The sequence below is a fragment of the Penicillium antarcticum genome (assembly GCF_028974205.1).
Source record: "Penicillium antarcticum strain IBT 31339 chromosome Unknown utg000003l_segment0_segment0, whole genome shotgun sequence".
Classification (NCBI taxonomy): domain Eukaryota; kingdom Fungi; phylum Ascomycota; class Eurotiomycetes; order Eurotiales; family Aspergillaceae; genus Penicillium; species Penicillium antarcticum.
Genome location: NW_026695301.1, coordinates 927,264 through 944,115, shown reverse-complemented (window position 1 = coordinate 944,115; position 16,852 = coordinate 927,264). Strand labels below are relative to the sequence as shown.

General features: G+C 49.2%; 7 protein-coding genes across 7 annotated transcripts; 3 read left to right on the top strand and 4 right to left on the bottom strand.

The window, feature by feature from the left end:
• Positions 1-69: 69 nt before the first annotated feature.
• N7508_003056 (uncharacterized protein) lies at positions 70-827 on the top strand (the record flags this gene model as incomplete). The annotated part of the gene is made up of 3 exons (XM_058461122.1): positions 70-96; positions 261-423; positions 523-827. 3 exons carry the CDS (start codon positions 70-72, stop codon positions 825-827), a joined length of 495 nt encoding a protein of 164 aa, XP_058321699.1.
• Positions 828-1,351: 524 nt separating this feature from the next.
• On the bottom strand, positions 1,352-2,121 carry N7508_003055 (uncharacterized protein; the record flags this gene model as incomplete). Its single annotated transcript, XM_058461121.1, has 4 exons — positions 1,352-1,459; positions 1,513-1,657; positions 1,718-1,918; positions 1,985-2,121. 4 exons carry the CDS (start codon positions 2,119-2,121, stop codon positions 1,352-1,354), a joined length of 591 nt encoding a protein of 196 aa, XP_058321698.1.
• A 426-nt stretch (positions 2,122-2,547) lies between these two features.
• Positions 2,548-2,949, bottom strand: N7508_003054 (uncharacterized protein; the record flags this gene model as incomplete). The annotated part of the gene is made up of 1 exon (XM_058461120.1): positions 2,548-2,949. One exon carries the CDS (start codon positions 2,947-2,949, stop codon positions 2,548-2,550), a length of 402 nt encoding a protein of 133 aa, XP_058321697.1.
• Positions 2,950-3,700: 751 nt separating this feature from the next.
• Positions 3,701-5,055, bottom strand: N7508_003053 (uncharacterized protein; the record flags this gene model as incomplete). The annotated part of the gene is made up of 6 exons (XM_058461119.1): positions 3,701-4,050; positions 4,107-4,177; positions 4,237-4,610; positions 4,665-4,732; positions 4,786-4,822; positions 4,873-5,055. The coding sequence occupies 6 exons, from the start codon at positions 5,053-5,055 to the stop codon at positions 3,701-3,703; spliced, it is 1,083 nt and encodes a 360-aa protein (XP_058321696.1).
• A 1,375-nt stretch (positions 5,056-6,430) lies between these two features.
• N7508_003052 (DUF614 domain protein) lies at positions 6,431-7,803 on the bottom strand (the record flags this gene model as incomplete). The annotated part of the gene is made up of 2 exons (XM_058461118.1): positions 6,431-6,660; positions 6,732-7,803. The coding sequence occupies 2 exons, from the start codon at positions 7,801-7,803 to the stop codon at positions 6,431-6,433; spliced, it is 1,302 nt and encodes a 433-aa protein (XP_058321695.1).
• A 1,692-nt stretch (positions 7,804-9,495) lies between these two features.
• N7508_003051 (inositol polyphosphate kinase KCS1) lies at positions 9,496-13,480 on the top strand (the record flags this gene model as incomplete). The annotated part of the gene is made up of 2 exons (XM_058461117.1): positions 9,496-11,528; positions 11,587-13,480. 2 exons carry the CDS (start codon positions 9,496-9,498, stop codon positions 13,478-13,480), a joined length of 3,927 nt encoding a protein of 1,308 aa, XP_058321694.1.
• Positions 13,481-14,354: 874 nt separating this feature from the next.
• On the top strand, positions 14,355-16,370 carry N7508_003050 (MFS transporter; the record flags this gene model as incomplete). Its single annotated transcript, XM_058461116.1, has 3 exons — positions 14,355-14,635; positions 14,729-15,638; positions 15,696-16,370. The coding sequence occupies 3 exons, from the start codon at positions 14,355-14,357 to the stop codon at positions 16,368-16,370; spliced, it is 1,866 nt and encodes a 621-aa protein (XP_058321693.1).
• Between the last annotated feature and the right edge of the window lie 482 nt (positions 16,371-16,852).

Here is a 16,852-nt window from a genome sequence, read left to right as displayed (position 1 = left end):
CCGACATCAACGATCTATATTATGAGTCTGAAGCTACTGCACCCTCGGGGGCTCGCCAATGCTACTATAATGGTGCTAGGTATTAGAAGCCTAGAAGTCTGTTGTTACCTATCATTTTGGGCCCTCTACTTCTTAGATTAACATTCACTTCAACCCATCCATTGGCAAACTCCCCACATCATATCGGGTCTACTACGTTATTCGAACACCTCCTACTTGATCCTCTCAGTCGTCACACCTTTCACCCAAAATGGACCAAGTTAGAGCCATTAAAGGGCGGCTATTACGTCTGGCATTATGTCCCCTCCATAGCAGCATCCGTGATCTTCGCCGTCCTGTTTTTCGCAATCACAGCCGTCCATTTCTGGAAACTGTTCAAAACAAAAGTCCGATTTCCCATTCCTTTTGCAACTGGCGGACTATGTGAGTTCCATCCGATCTCCCAAGATCTCATCCTATCATCAATCTTCCCCTGCCACACCATATCATGCCAACGCCCCAATTCAATAGTTGAATTAATAGGCTACGCCGCTCGAGCAGCCTGCACGAACCAAACTGGCAAACTGATGCCCTACATCACCCAAAGCATCTTCTCCCTCCTAGCACCAACCCTCTTCGCTACCGCCGTCTACATGGCCCTAACCCGAATAATCCGCAGCGTTAACGGCGAAAAGTACTCCTCAATCCGGACAAACCTCGTCACAAAAATATTTCTCAGCTGCGACATTATCACATTCTTCATCCAGGGTGGTGGTGGCGGCATGATGGCCGAGAGTAGCCTGACAAAAATGGGCCAGTGGATCATTTTGGCTGGATTGATCTTGTAGATTGCTACCTTTGTCTTGTTCCTTACCACTGCCATTCTCTTTGCGAAGCGGATGGGTTTCAATGCTACGCCTGCTGCTGTGCAGGGTGATGTTCCTTGGAAGAAGCATTTGTTCAGTCTTTATACTGTCAGTGCTATGAGTCTCGTTCGGTCGGTTTTCAGGGTTATTGAGTATGGGCTTGGGAATGATGGGTATTTGTTTTGCTGTTTGGTATCCTAGCGAGTTGCAGCCATTTTTGGTCAGGGCGGATGTTGAGGTTCGTTCTGATTCGGTGCCTCTGAAAGCTTGATTTGGTAATCTGGTTCTTTAGACCTTGGTTTGATTAGTCTGATTCATGATAAGTTGCTCGTTCTTTTGGCCGAATGCGGGCAATGGCGTTCTTATTGTATATCATGATTTGACTTCTGAGAGCTGGGGGTTTGGCATTCTTGCTTTGCATTTCTAACGGATAAGATCATCAAGTTGCCGTTCATCTAAGTAATCTACGAAACCATCATTACTTGGAGATATAGTTCCCAAGACGACTATGGCATTGATGGCACTGTCAATAGTTGGTCGACAGAACTGCTATCGCTCCTAGGCTCATCTTCCCTTCCATCCTGCCAAGTCCCACAATGACGACAGCGAATTGCCTTGTATGGCCGATCAGTCATCAAAGAGCAGATTATGGAAATAACAAACTCACCTGATCACTGATGTATTGCTTGCAATATGGACACCGAACGGTCGGCTTAATGATCTTGTTGTGAAAGATGAACATATACAAATGACCCACCGCATACAGAGTCAAACTGACACCTAGGAAGTTCAGAAATGTCTCGATGAACACGCTGTTGAAGTATATGTTAGAAAGGACTGTTATAGATTACCCGGGTTTAGAGGTACCATACCCATAGGCAAGAACCAGCGCGCCATCATCTCTCGCCTGCCGAAGGGTGTTGTACCCTATCTCATGGCTGAAATTAGGACCTTTGGAGAGAACGGCAAATTTCTGGTCCATGTTTCTGTTGAGAAAGGGGAGAAGAGAGACGATCGGCAAGACCAAATCGGAGACGAAAGATGTCACAACTTTTGTAAATGCATTTGCGATGCTACTAAGATGTTAGCAAGACCGTTAAAGAATAAGTGTGAATCAGTTGATATGTCGAGCAACTAACATCAACCCCAACGCGACCTCCAAGACGTTATCCCGCGCGGCAAAGTTAACAAAGCCATCCCAGGCAAGTCTCACTTGCTCCTGGGCTTTCTGGCCAGTGCGGATCAGTACTTCAGTGCTTTCGTCTAGTCCACGCATCTTACAAGAGTCGAGCGGCGACAAAAAGAAAAAAGCATTTGAGGGGACAGAAGTCTTAAATCGAGCATTGAAGTCAGTCGTCATTGCACATACCCAATCAGTCATGTGGTGGTGAGTTTAGGGCGCGGATTGACTATCTTGGCGCTCCGAAAGGAGGGGGAAATCGCTCATTCGGGGGCCAATTGTGTCTCATTGTTGGACTTGTGGAGGGTCGCCTACTATGATCTACAGTCATATACGGAGACCCTGCGTGAATCTGCGGTGTAGTCACATGGATCTGGTCACATAGATCTCAGATCTGTGTATCGCTCCTTTTAAGAGTGCGCCCGTTTGGACTACCACTATGTTTATTCTTACAGCAGCTGTATCCAATTATGTTCTGGATATTCGTGGTAATGAAAAGTAAGCTTATTCATTCAGTTAGACTCAAACACCGACATCCTTCTCGAAATTTTTAATCAAAATCGCAAGGTCCGCAGTTATCATCAAATCAAGAGAATGGTCCTCGCGAAATTGCTGTGCCTTCTTACACAGTTGATACTCCAGCATAGAGCAGTGAATCTCCATCTCAGAATCCTCAATATCGCCAACAAACCATCCAGGCGGTCCCCGCCGGACATATTTACAGTTCTGGTCTTCTTCAAACATGGCATTTGCAGCTTTCAGAACTTGTCCTGCCTGAAAGGAATGTGCCGCCAGTCGTCTGCAGATATCTTGGATGTGTTCTATTCCTATCTGTTTTGGGTCGTATCTCAGAATGTGCGTCAAGTATGTGAGTTCGTGCTTGAAAACTCGACACTCAGATTCGTAAGTCTCTTGCCAGGTCATCCTGTTGATTGACTCGATGTGTGGTATTGCTAATCTGTATACAATAGGCGGATGCTGTGATTGAGAGGGTGTATCGTCTTGACTTTTGGTGAGGTGGCAAAGGAATGTGATCATAGGAGACAGATTGAAAGACTGGATCATTTTAGCAACATTAATCATGGGGTATGAGGCAAGTCCAATGGTATATTGAATATTTTCTGGCAGCAAGAGCTCAGCGTGTCGAATTATTGGTAGCATGTATATGTCGTCCCACCAAACCTGCTAGGACTATTACAAAGAACACGAGAAAGAACATCTCAACCAATCCTTTTTAACTCGAAATAAATACCCAATGTCCTTTCTTGAAAGATTCTCAAACTTTCTGTCGTCGGGGTAAAGATCAACGACATGACAAAGGTGTGTTCACTAACAAAGCAATGTCTACTCACCCGTGCCGGGGACTGAGAGACGAAGGAATTGTGAGAAGCTTAAGATAGCGACATTGATTAATGAAAGTCTAATACAACGCTATGTTTTCGTTTCACACTACCTTTAGAAGGCCAGGTAAGACTAGAGGTGTATGAATCGTGTATTTGGTAGGATTGCTACCATCCATGATGATCAAAGCAAATTGACCCCATGCTTATGCATCACAAAACAGAAGTATATAAAGGAAGGAGAGAAACAACAACAATCCACCCCATTTGAAATAATGAAGAAGAAAAAGAAGAAGACAAGCTAGTTCACTTGGATGGATGTAGCTAGAATCGACTTACACCGCCGATTGAGTATGAGCAGTAGTATGCTCTGGCAAGTGCCTCGGCGACTGAGATGGCGACTGATCAGATGAATCAACAGACTCACCACTGGGGCTAGGAGAAAACCGCTGGTTAGCATCAGGACTAGGAGTCTGACGCGCCCATCCACTCTTCTCATGGCCAGTGACAGTGTTGATCATCGTAGACTGGCTGGTGCTGTTTGTGGTGGCATACCGGCTGGACAGCTTGGTCCAGACCTTAGTATGGATGAACCTGAACAAGGGGCGCATGTTGGATAGACAGGCAGCGACGATTCCAACGGCTGGTTCGATGCATGTCCAGACACTTGCTGGGACTTGATCGTCTGCTTCTGGTCAGTTGGAGTTCGTATGTATTCATCTTGAAAGGGGTGTTGCGTACATGTAACATCTGAGCCCTTTTCGGATAGTTGAACTAAGACGACTAGGCGGATGATGTCGAATATCAGGGTCCTAAATGTTAGAGTAAGTCAAAGGCTATGTTGAGTCAGGAAAGGGACGGAGAAACACACAAGAATCCCAGAACGAAAATACCAGACAGTCCAACCTTCTGTGCCTTGGAGATAGGAAGGTTCCATACAATGTGCATAGGCATTACCAAGATAATAGCGTCAGTGGCGATATTTGGAATCTGAAGCCCATAGTAAAACTTGGACAGGTTCATGCAACCACCTTGCATCATGGGATGCCAAAGCTTCTCAGTTGGGATACAGATGAAGCATCCAGCAATAATACCACAGGCAGCCCATAGGATCACAATCATACCCACGATGTTGACAGCGTATTTCATGGATTTGACTGGGAACAAGCGTCGATATAACATAAGAATGGAGAGTTTGATGCATGCAATGCATCCGGTGTAAAGGATGGACCCTGTGAAAAGTGTCTGTAGGCTAGTTAGTTTACGTTTGTTTTCGATGCCGACAGGGAGTCGTCTTACCTTGAGGTAAGTGACAATCTGTTCCGGGCTGAGATAGATGATGTGTGTTCCGAGTCCATTGTAGAGCACTGTAGTTCATAAATAAAAGTTATTTGCTTCGTTATAGTCATGTCCAACTTACTCACCACGCCAGCTACGGCCAACCCATATTCGAACAGCTAAAGCAATGGTTAGATATTGCCACACAAGCAAAAGAAGAACATCTCACCAATGCAAAGATGATAAGCCAATCATCTGCGAAAAGACCACTTCCATTGATACCCCGAGAAATAACCCGGAACCCAACCGCAGTGGTAGATAAAATGAATGCGAAACAAGTTGCAGTAATCACCACATGGCGCAAGTTATCATGATCATAGCCATGCTCCGTCTGGCTCGTGGAATCCGCCATGTTGCCGATAAAATCAAGACCAGCCCCCGAAAATGAGTAAGAAGAGTGGAAACGCTGAAATCAGCGCGCAGTGATGGGAATCAAAATCCAATATATATAACAAGGCGATCCCGAGAGGTGAGCCAGAGAGCAAAGAAGAGATAATAGACACGTCTTAAATGCATACGATCTTCTTGCAACTATATTGAAACCGAATGCTGCCATGGCATTGGTTGCCAAGGTCCCAAACGAGGCAAGTAATAGATCTATCCCATCCTTACATCTAAGCGGACGATCATCATCTTTGTCCTCCAACTAGTCAAACTCTTCAACCGGGAGAAACCATAGAGAAGGATAAACAATCAGACTTACCGGGGATAACATTTCCAGATCTATACAACCACTCGCACACAGCCCTTTTGCCACCCTCGCGATTTGATGCATCAAGTAAGCTATAGCAGACACGGAACATGAATTGCCTACATGTACTATACATCTACGGCCCACGTCCGGTACAAACCTTGCATAACACCATGGCGTTCTTGACAGCAATCATGCGGGGGAGTATTAACGATCAGCGCTGAAGAGGGCAAAAGCCACCTCTGGATCGACGTGGCGCATGGACCCATCACCCTGGTCTCGGGTCAGTTGTGGGATCGAAGTTGATCAGAGTTGGCCCGGTTATCTGGTTCGTCCGATCGGGCGATCGGGGGATTGGGTGGAGATTTCAATGCTGCTGACTATGGAATTGATATGATGTGTTCTAGGAGGAGCTTGGTACTATTAGGTTGATGCCATGCCAAGTTCTAATGTTCAATGGCCTGCTGTTGTTATATCCTGAAGTCTGTCGTTCTCGCTCTCGCTCCACCCAAGTGCGAATGTGTAGCTACAGTACTAGTAGATGGATATTGATCGTTTCTTTTGTTGACCTTATACTCCATAGCTTGACCTTTGATCATCAGTCACAACATTGAAAGAGAGCACATTGAGTGGGTCTTGATTTTGACGCATGGAACCCAAGTTGAACAATAGCTTTGTCTAAAGAATTACTTTTGTTTTTCAGTACTGGACAATTTCCTTCTGTTCCTGATCAAGTTTTGCTTCTCGGGTAAACAAGATCGCTTGACATCACCCTTAACCCTGTTTAAGTTACCGGAAGGTGGCAATATGATATATCATATTTTACCAGCCTCACACAATAATTCCGCACCAACAAAAATCAATGATCTATCAGATCGTCACTACAGACCAGCTTCCCGATTCATATCTAGTCTCTATCTCAAATGCAACAACAAAACCTTCAACTTTCAAATGCAAATACTATAGACATATCAAGTCAACAACGAGACGCTATTATATCACAATGCATGAACTATATACACAAGCTTGACACCACCTATTTCGGACCATACGTCATCGGTCCTGGCGCAGTATACGGCGACATCAAAGTGGCCCCGCGTTCCCTAGCAGCGCGAGCCCGGTGCCCTTCACGCTTGAGAATCTCCTTCTCATCTTGAATCAATGTACAACATGTGCAGCAAGTGGCCCGCACGCAATCCGACGCAATATCACCCTGAATTCCATATGATTTCCTGATTCTGGTGTGCTGGATGGTTGCCAGTAGCCCTATGGTGATGTGTTAGCAGAACGAACATTCTCTTTTTTACAGTTGAGATATAAGTTACATTGACACCCACAGAGCAATCCCATACCAGTACACGACCCATTGCAAGTCTCATAAGCGAGCATATTAGTTGGATCCTCCTTCCGCGATTTCATCGTCAGGCGATGTTGTGTCCGCCCATAGAGGATACAAGGACAGATAAGTCCCAAACAGCATATCCCGAAGTTTGAAAAATCGCAAAGTCCATTGCTCCAGCCTCCACCCTGTACTACTTGGTTTGGATGCATTATCTGGCCTGGTTGGTGGTATTCGCTTAAGTCCTCGACGGGCGCGTGTGTCGTCGCCTGCCTGGTTGGTGGTGGGAAAGATGGGAGTTTGGGCGATTGGAGTGGGTTTGCGTCTGGTGCGACGATCATTGTGTCGCTTCGGGTTGGGGCGTCTGGGTTTACTTTCAATGGGAGTGGTCCTGGGGAGTTTGGGGGTGGTGAGCTTGGTGGGTTGGTGTATGTGGCATATTGGGGTGACATTTGGATGTCGCGGCTTTGTTGCTCGGTCATGCTATATGGGTCGGTTGTGTATGTTTGGGGGTGGGTATGGATGATTTGCTGCTGCTGCTCATGAAGGGTTGTGTATGAATGCGGAGCCATATGGATGGCATTTTGCTGGTGTTCGTGGAGGGTGAAGTATGACTGGGGAGACATGGGCATGGCTGAATGCTCCTGTATGCTTGTATGCGACTGGTTTGTGTATGGCTGCGATGATATCTGAGTATTCTGTTGAGATATATATGCCTGGTTGGTGTAAGGCAAAGCGACTTGAGGCCTTTGCAGCTGCTGTTGCGATGTATTCGCAAACGGTGCATAATGCGCTGGGTGCTCCTCTAGCGGTGGGCAGTTGGCATAGTCTGGCATTATTCCCTGGTGCTGAAGCTGTTGTTGCTTCTCGCTCGGCGCATACGATTCCTGTCGCTGTCTCGGCTCTTCCGTATGGTGCGAAGGTTGGGAATCGCTCGAGTCCGGCAACTGGGGAGGAGATCTTAAATCTCTTTGGTCGGGTGATAGATGCATCTCCAGTGGTGTTTCCATGAACGAATATCGCTGATTATGGTTGCCACCGACCGAGGTGTCCAAGTTTAAACGACTCATTTTGAAGGTTTCAACGCTCGTATGATCGTGCAACGGTAGCAAGAAGTGGAAATTAAGTCGGTATGTCCAGGTTTGTGTATTGAAACGTAGTAGAATAAATACGCTTGAGCATGCGAGGTATATCCAGTTGAAGAGAAAAATTGGAGGACATGCGACTCAAAAGCTTTCCCTTGGGAAACGGTGTTGGGAAGGACGTTGGCGCGCTACTAGACGACATGCGACCGATCAACAGGAAATGCGACATATAAGTCGCCAGTGCAGTGTCCAATGTGAACAGACGCGCATGGTGGAAGGAAGCCGGCATTGAACTAGAACTCGAACTGGTATGAGTGATAGGAGCCTGGTGAGCGGGGCGTACAAAAGTCAGAGCTGCGCGGGGATACTGTGACCTGAGTGGCTTCAAAGCTCTCTCTTCTGTTTCTCAGACAAGGGACTTTTGGCCCTAATGCATCAGCTTCACATCGCTGGGCGCTCTGGTTGGACTGGGTCCCGCCCGGCGCCTCCCGTTGGGCGTCGGATCACTTTTTTCCCATCACAATCACACACTGCCGCTGTTGGTTGGGGGCAGGAGTTGACTGGTCTTAGGGCTTAGGATTAACCCTACGGGCAAGGGTTGAGTGTGGCTGATGCTATTCCCGCAATCTCAGATCTATACCGCATTCACTTAGAAGTATGCCTCAACTTCTGTTCCACCCCTGGAATCTCATGTTCTGGTTACACAGCGTGTGAGGTAGACACCATCGATAAATACAAAGCCAAGCAGGCAGCAACTTTGAGACTGTACAGCTGGAGGGCTTCATTTCGCTTATGAACCATGAGCCACAGGCTATTTGCTTCGTAGGGGCTCAAATAGGCAAGCCAAGACAGGCTGAGGCGTAAGGCTAGAGGATCTAAAGGAAACTGTTTCACACTTAGTGCGTTTAGCTTAAATGCCCCGGACTCCACTGATGCTTTGGGGCTTTCTCATTCTTATAAAACCAGCTTGAAATGATCTACATAACCTTGAAGATATGGGGAACCCTATGGACACCCACCAGCACTGCACGCTGTGTATCAAAGCTCGGTGATTGGTAGACCATCTTGAATAGGTCTCATAACAATCAAACCCTGTCCTCCCTTGGAAGCTCTTCCCCGTAACATAAGCTGGATGGATTGACAAATCCTATGCAGAGGAGACGGCATCCGACTTGATCAAGCAGTATGACTCGATGCCTTTCCAGATCATTCTGAGATCTTCGGTTCTGAAGTCAATTGCTAGAGTTAGATAGAGAAGTCCAGGAGCTATGAGCCTCACCCCCGTCAAATGTACAGATTATAGCGCAAAACCATGCGACACAAAAAGGTGTACTTCGTAGTCAAGTCAAACTGCCAAATTGGCAAGAGGCAAACTTCTCTGACTTCATCCCTATCTCCACTTCTTCATCTTTGAGTCTTCGATCCAGGGCGGTGACGATCATTCCGCTTCCTCTCTTTATCTTTCTCTCTCCAACCAACCTCCGATTTGCGGTCAAGGTCAACCTGTAAGATCTCTCTCCCCCCGAACGTGCTCTCCCTCTATCTAAGATATCCTGTTCTAACTCTTCCGGCCTTCCCAGCGCATTGTCCTTCTAGCCCAATCCTCTTCTTCCCCCAGCCCAACTCCCCCCGGTCTCCGCTCTCCATATCCCCGATTCCTTGACCAATGTCCTCTCCATGTCAAATTCGCCGTCCGTTCCCGATGATACCTTGCCTGATCCCCTGGTGACACCTGCTACACCTGCCCAACATGATTGCTCAGAGCGCAGCCCACGTCACCACTCGCGGCAGGGTCAGCACTTGTCCCAGGGGTCTCGAGAGGCGTCGTCGCCATCGCGGGCAGAATCCCCCTCGGCCCATTCGTGGTCGCAGCCCTCTAATTTCACTCTAAAAAGGACCCTAACCACACCTTTGGAGACTACTGCGCATCGCGATATCGTGTACCGTCCCCAACTGTCTGAACGTGACAGTATCTTCGCTACCCATTACCTCCCCTCAGATAGCGGCGCAAATACCCCACAGCTGCCCCCCGAAAAAGCAGACAATGGCCAGGTCAATTTGATTCCTAGTCTCGATGATGCCTCCGTGTCGCCAAGTGCATTCCCCAAGGTCTCTCCCCACCGTTCCAGCGCCGGCCCTTCCCACATGGAAGTTGACGTCCGCAGACAATACCCATTGCGTTCCTCCTCTCTCTTCTCCTCCTCCGATGTCCCGCGGTTATCTCTTCTTCGCTCGTCCATCTCGTCGGCCGACCAGGTGAAGAAGCTGGGGACTGAGGCAGGCGCACATGATCACTTGGGTGGATCTCAGCGAGACAAAGGGCCTTTGGATGATTCAGGTACGAAGACCAGCCGTTCTCACGGGACTTTGCCTGGACGCATCTTGCTCCCATCTGCCCTAAACGATGCATCTCGTGCCTCTCACTCTTTGACTCTCTTGTCCCCTCGCCACGAGGGCTCCCAGGTCAGCCAGGATTTTTTATCCTACAGCCCTGAAAAAGAAATCTCTTCCCCCGCGGGCGTTGAACGGAGTCCAAGCAGAGGTCGCCGTGGTCGAGTTGATAACTCAATTGAAGCCAATCTCACAAACGCGGAGCCGGCTTCTAACGTCCGCAGCCGTAAGTCCAGCCATTACTTGGGTCTGTTCAAAGAGAACACTACATCGCCAGATCGGAAACGATGGGAGGACCGCGGTCGGCAGGATGAGCCAGAGGAATTGGCAGATCACGCTATGGCCTTTGAATGCGAACACCCGCGATCCGAAGAGGAAGCCCTGCTGCGTAAAAGCATTTCTCTCCCGGCGCTTGGCGATGGCCCGGCTTTCGAGCCTCCTTCTGCACCCGAACCACCTCAGAGCGCCCAAGACGATGAACCGCACAAGCGTCGCCCGACAGCGCTGCCTCGCAGCCTTCTAGAAGAGATCCGAAACTTCCATCTCACTCCCGGTGGAGGCCGAGGGTCCTCTTTCTCCAGAAGCATTCCGACCCAATATTCAGAACGCAGTCGTGATTATTTCCAAAAAGAACCTCATGTTGAATTGTCTCCGTCGACCTCTTTCGAAGAGGAACGTCACGAGTCAGGGCGATTCGAGGCCGATGAAGAGGAGAATGAACAGATTTCTTCTGCTGTTTACTTCCCTCACGAGCGCACCGTGACTGAGGAAATCAATGACCTGGAGTCATACCCAGAATGTGCTCATGATGTACAGCCGGTTCAGCTATCGGCCGAGAAAGGCCATGAGCTGATGTTAGTCTCAGACCGTAGCGATTCTCCTGAAAAAGAAATCAGCCATGTGGATATTGCCTTTCGATCTAAGCATGATAATAGGATCCTCCATGGTGATCTTCACGACGTGCCAGAAAAGTCCTTGAGTACCATCTCTGAGCGCAGCTATGATTCAATCAGTGAATCGGATGCTCCCTCAGCCGATGAAACACCCTCTATTGTAGAGGAATCCAGTCTGACCGACGACGCGGAGACACCCACAGCGACACCAACTCAGCGTTCCGGGCTTCTGCGTCGGAAAACCACCAAGACTCAGGGGCCTCTTGGCGCCGTGGAATTGAAACCTTACCGACATCAGGTTGGCGGGCACACAACCGTATTTCGTTTCTCCAGACGCGCTGTATGCAAGCAACTTAACAACCGAGAGAATGAGTTTTATGAACGCATTGAGCAGAGACATCCTGAAATGTTGATGTTTCTCCCCAAGTACGTAAATTTCCCGTTGCAACACATTGTGTGGATGCCTTGTACTGACTCCTTACAGATACATCGGTGTGCTGAATGTTACGTTTTCAAAGACATCCAAAAAGCCAAAGGACCAGGTCGACTCTTCTGGGGGCAAGGTACAGGATGTCACGCCGGCGAATGGGTCTTCCGTGCTCAGCTCTCAACTCCGTGAGGCGGCAGAGCCACAGCGAATCGTCAGCCAGTCGCAAGTAACAGGCGTCATTCCCAAGGTCATTCTGGAGAACAATCGCCACATTATCCCTGCCGACTTGTTTTCCCGAACCCAGCGACCACGGACAGCGGATGATTCAGTAGTGAGCCGTGCCCGATCTATGGATGGTCTCGAGGCTATGTCAGCCGAGTCAGATCCATCGGCTCTAAGCAAGAAAGCCAAGATCTGGGGCGCCACCACTGTCAACCGAAAACTTCAAGAGCAGGTTCTCCGTGAGGTTTTCAGCCCTCCTGCTATCCACCACCATCGCCGGCAAGCTCGCGGTCATCTTCACCTTCCTCGAGCAAGCAGCGACTTTCCTCATCGACGACAAAACATGTCCGAGGACACTGCGCCTAGCGCTCGGCGACCAATGCTGGGAGCCATCCAAGCGCTCAAGACTGAAGCAATTGATATTGTCCCTCCTGCTTCGGAAGGACCTGCTCTTTCCTCGTCTGCGTCCACTGCTCTAGACGCCAATCAAAACCATCTGGAGAAGGTCCGCACCGAAGAAGAGCCTAACCGAGCAAGCTCCTTGTCTCGGGCACACCCTCAAGTGAGGCGCCGGCATTCCGGAAGTGGTCTCCAGAGGCGAGGAAGCATCAACTCTCGTAAGGACGGCGAGCTTGTATTTTTCGATGATGATGGCTATGGTGGCGACAAAGAAGATGATATTTTCTCCATGGAGGCCGATGCTTCCATGCCTTCGAACTCCTCACCTGTCGCAAAACGTCTCATTTCACCAGAACGTAAACGGGATTCGGGTAGTGGACGCCGTGCCCTCGAGTCTGCTGCAGCAGCAAGAGTGTTTGACCCACCTTATTCCCAGCCCATGAACAACAGCATCACCACAATGTTGCCCAGTAACCCCAAGGAAGCACAGTTGAGAAAAGATGAACGCGTACAATTCTTCCTTCTCCTTGAGGATCTGACTGCAGGTATGAACAAACCTTGTGTCCTGGACTTGAAGATGGGTACCCGACAGTATGGTATCGAGGCAAACGAGAAAAAAAAGAAGTCACAGCGACGCAAGTGCCAGTCTACCACATCCCAACAATTAGGTGTGCGACTCTGTGGTATGCAAGCGTGGAACGTCAAAAAGCAGGAATACATCTTTGAAGACAAGTACTTCGGACGTGATTTGAAGTCTGGCCGCGAGTTCCAAGATGCACTCACCCGCTTTCTGTATGACGGTGTCAGTTATGCCAGTGTGGCCAAAAAGATCCCGGTCATCCTGGAGAAGCTGGCTCTGCTGGAGAATATGATCCGACAGCTGGACTCCTACCGTCTTTACGCAAGCAGCCTCTTGATCCTGTATGACGGAGAACCACCAGTTCCTCAGCAAGGTCCACCGCGTAGTACCGGAGAACCATCACCTCTCAAGCGCGGTATGTCCGACGATGGCCACAAAAAGGCAGACGTTCAATTGAAGATTGTCGATTTTGCCAATTGCGTCACCGGCGAGGACAAACTGCCACCGGATACACCCTGTCCTCCTCACAGCCCGCACGACATTGATCGTGGGTACCTGCGCGGCCTCCGCACCCTTCGAATGTATTTCCAGCGGATCATGAAGGAGGTCGCACAAGACGAATTCGTTGAACGAGGAGAAGGCGAAGCGATTGCTCTGGGATCTCAGCCTGCTGTGCGCGAACTCCCCTCCGACCAATATTGGGACGAGACCATGATGGAAAGTGACGCGGGCGCAGTCAGTTTCTAACCTCTAAATCTTCCTCTTTCTCTCTCATACGTGATCTTGGCCCACTGCCGACACGTGGCGTTCGGGGGATAGTTTACATCTCCCAAATTTGGAGCGTCGACAGTTATGCACCAGTGCCTGACCTCGCCGATCGGCGAAAACCTACGACTAATGACCCTCGGATGCTTCTACGATATCTGTCAATGCTTGGATGCCTGTGAGCTTGAGGATACTTTTTCTTCTGCCCTTTCTTCCTGGAGCTTCGGTTTCTCTTTCTCGGATGTGTATGAGCTATTCCCCTTGAGTTTTGTCAACTTCATTTCTCGGTCGTGTTTTATTGATATTGATAATACCCCCAATGTCTCAAGTCATTTTTTTTTTGTCTTTCTTTGCATCCAGGGCCATGGTGTACATCCTTTAGAAAACGAATGCCTTCATCTCCGCATAGATCTATAGAGTAGTCACGTGGAACGACTCCAACTTTCTCCGCTCTGAACCTCGGAGAGCTGCCCTTCCGCTTGACTCAGATCTCGAAGCTACAACAGCTTTCAGTTCGAGCAGATCAACATACCTCACAGTCCACAGTTGAAAAAACCCCTATGATCAGACTCGACACCCAATGACGTAGCACGAACAACACACTGATCCGCCCAGCTGACTCTCCCCGCTCAAGAATCACTCAAGTCGGCTTTAAACGTACTCATCCGGCACCCCGGAGGCACCCCTGTCGTACACCTGCAGTACCCCCAGCCTATAACACAAATCCCATATCTTACATTTTACACCTCACATACCTTTATTACAACCTCTTCAGGCCACGAACCACCCGAATCCGCACCACATCCCAGCCCCCGCTCCCCGGTGCGGAGAAAGAACACAGGAAAGATACACGACAATGCCGAGTTCCAACAATGCCATCGACAAGCGCGACTTCGACGCAAATCGCCCCCTCCTGCAAGATACAGACGCGGACCCAGAACCTGGTAATCGGAGCCCCGATCTTGGTCCTGCGCGGTTTCGCGCCGGATCGCGGAGTTCGGGCGATGATGGGATCGGTCTGCGGAGTGATGATGGGCTTTTGAGTGATGTTGTCGGCGAGATTGTCGAAAGGGATAGGAGAATGATGCATGTTGAAGTTGTGAGGGTTGTGAGTTTTGCTTGGGGGGTTGTTACTTGGTATGGGATTCTCTCGATTCTTCATCTTTCTCTCTGATATCGTACGTCGTATTGGGTCTTGGAGCTGACGTTTGATTTTGCTTGATTGTATAGTCTTGGAGCTGGCAGTATTACTGCATTCTCGTTGTACGGCCATTTACTGCTTACGCGGTTACATTACTCGCAGCTTCAGGTTAATGCTGTTTCCATCGCTGCTGAGATTGCCATGTATTTGCCTGTTCCGCTGTTCGGGTACTTGTGTGACCGATACAGTCCGTCGCCTCTATCTCTGTTTTCTGGGGTTGTGTTCGGGTTTGGATATCTCCTCGCTGGGTACACATACAAGAGCGGGCCGCCTGTTGAGGCTGGTGGGTCTGGGTGGCCGTTCTGGGTTATGATTGTAGCGTTTATTGCCATTGGTATGGGGACTAGCTGCATGTATCTTGCTGCTGTTGCGACATGTGCTAAGAACTTCGGTCGGGGGAAGCACAAGGGGATCATGCTTGCTGTTCCTATTGCCGCGTTTGGTCTCAGTGGCATGTGGCAGAGTCAGGTTGGAACGTACTTCTTCTATGAGAAGCTTGATGATGGGACGCATGGTGATCTGGATGTCTTCAGGTACTTTGTCTTCCTGGCGCTGTTGTTGCTTGGCATTGGTATTGTCGGTACCTTTGCTTTGCAGATTGTCGAAGAGGATGATCGGTATATTGATGAGACTGTCGAGGAACTGGAACGCAGTGGATTGCTGGAGGAAAGTGATTTCTTCCGGCCTCGGGGTGAGATCAGAGCTGCAGTCGAATATGGCACGTTCTCCGATGCCTTTGACGACGAGGAATCACAAGCTTTGTCCGATGAGGAGCGCGAGCAGAGACGACTGGAGAAGGAGCATGAAGAAGAAGAGCGTCGGAAGAAGAACTGGTTGCTCAACTATGAGACTAGAGTCTTCCTCAAAGACCAGACGATGTGGTGGTTGGCTGCTGGCTTCTTCTTGGTTACCGGACCAGGAGAGTCATACATTAACAATGTGAGTCTCCTCAGGTTATCACCAAACCCAACTCTCAACTAACGCAATACAAAATAGCTGGGCACAATTATCCCAACTCTCACACCACAAACTTACCCAGCCGGTGCCTCCCCACCAGCCGGCTCGCCCTCGACCCACGTCACAACAATAGCCCTAACATCAACAATCGCCCGCCTCCTCACAGGCTCCCTATCAGACTTCTTCGCACCACCGGCAACCCACCTCTTCCCTCCAATCCCGGAAGAAGCCCGGCACAGACACTCAGCATCCCCCTCTTCCACAAACGCTTTAACCCTCTCTCGAATGACCTTCCTCCTCCCCTCAGCCTTCCTCCTCTCCCTAGGCTATCTCCTCCTTGCCTCGCCACTCCCCCTCTCTCGCCCAGGTCTGTTTAACCTAACAACAGCCCTGGTTGGCTTCGGATACGGCAGCGCCTTTTCCCTCGCACCAATCATCATCTCCGTCGTGTGGGGCGTGGAGAACTTTGCCACGAACTGGGGTATTGTTGCCATGATGCCTGCTGCTGGTGCGGCGCTTTGGGGCGTTGTCTATTCGACTGCTTATCAGGGTGCCGTTGATCACGGTGCTGGCGGTGGTTTGCCAGACGGGCAGTGTCATGGTTGGCGCTGTTATGGCTTCTGGGCTGTTGGGTGCACAGTTAGTGTGTGGATTGCTGTTGGGGCTTGGTTGTTTGCTTGGAGGGGATGGAAGAGAAGAGGTGTTGTTGTTTAGATTATTTGGCATCATGTTCTATTTTGCTCGGCGTTTTTGTCATGGATACATACAGCTTGTCTTCTTGTAGCATTTAGCCTGATGGATGTTTATCTACGCATTGGCACTTTCGGCGCGATATATCTTTCTGAATTATACCCGACCATGGATTTCTGGATAGATCGATTATTGCATTATTCTTGCATTGCAATATTGTGATACATTAACAAACTTCTATTGCGGTGGGAACTCGGACGCATAAATATACAACGATAGTGCATTAGATCGGGACCTGTGAACTACTAGGCATGTTGGTTTGGGGCTTACGGTTCAGTGCCCCAATATGTAACCTCTCTTGTGGTCATCATGACATAGAAGAGCTGGTCTCGCGACTGTACTGTGTAAGCTGTCAAAGAAGGGTGCCGAAGTGGAGCGCTTCGCAGACTATTGATGCGCGAAGATGAATATCTTTTTGCTGCACGTAGTCTTGAATTTTTTGAGAC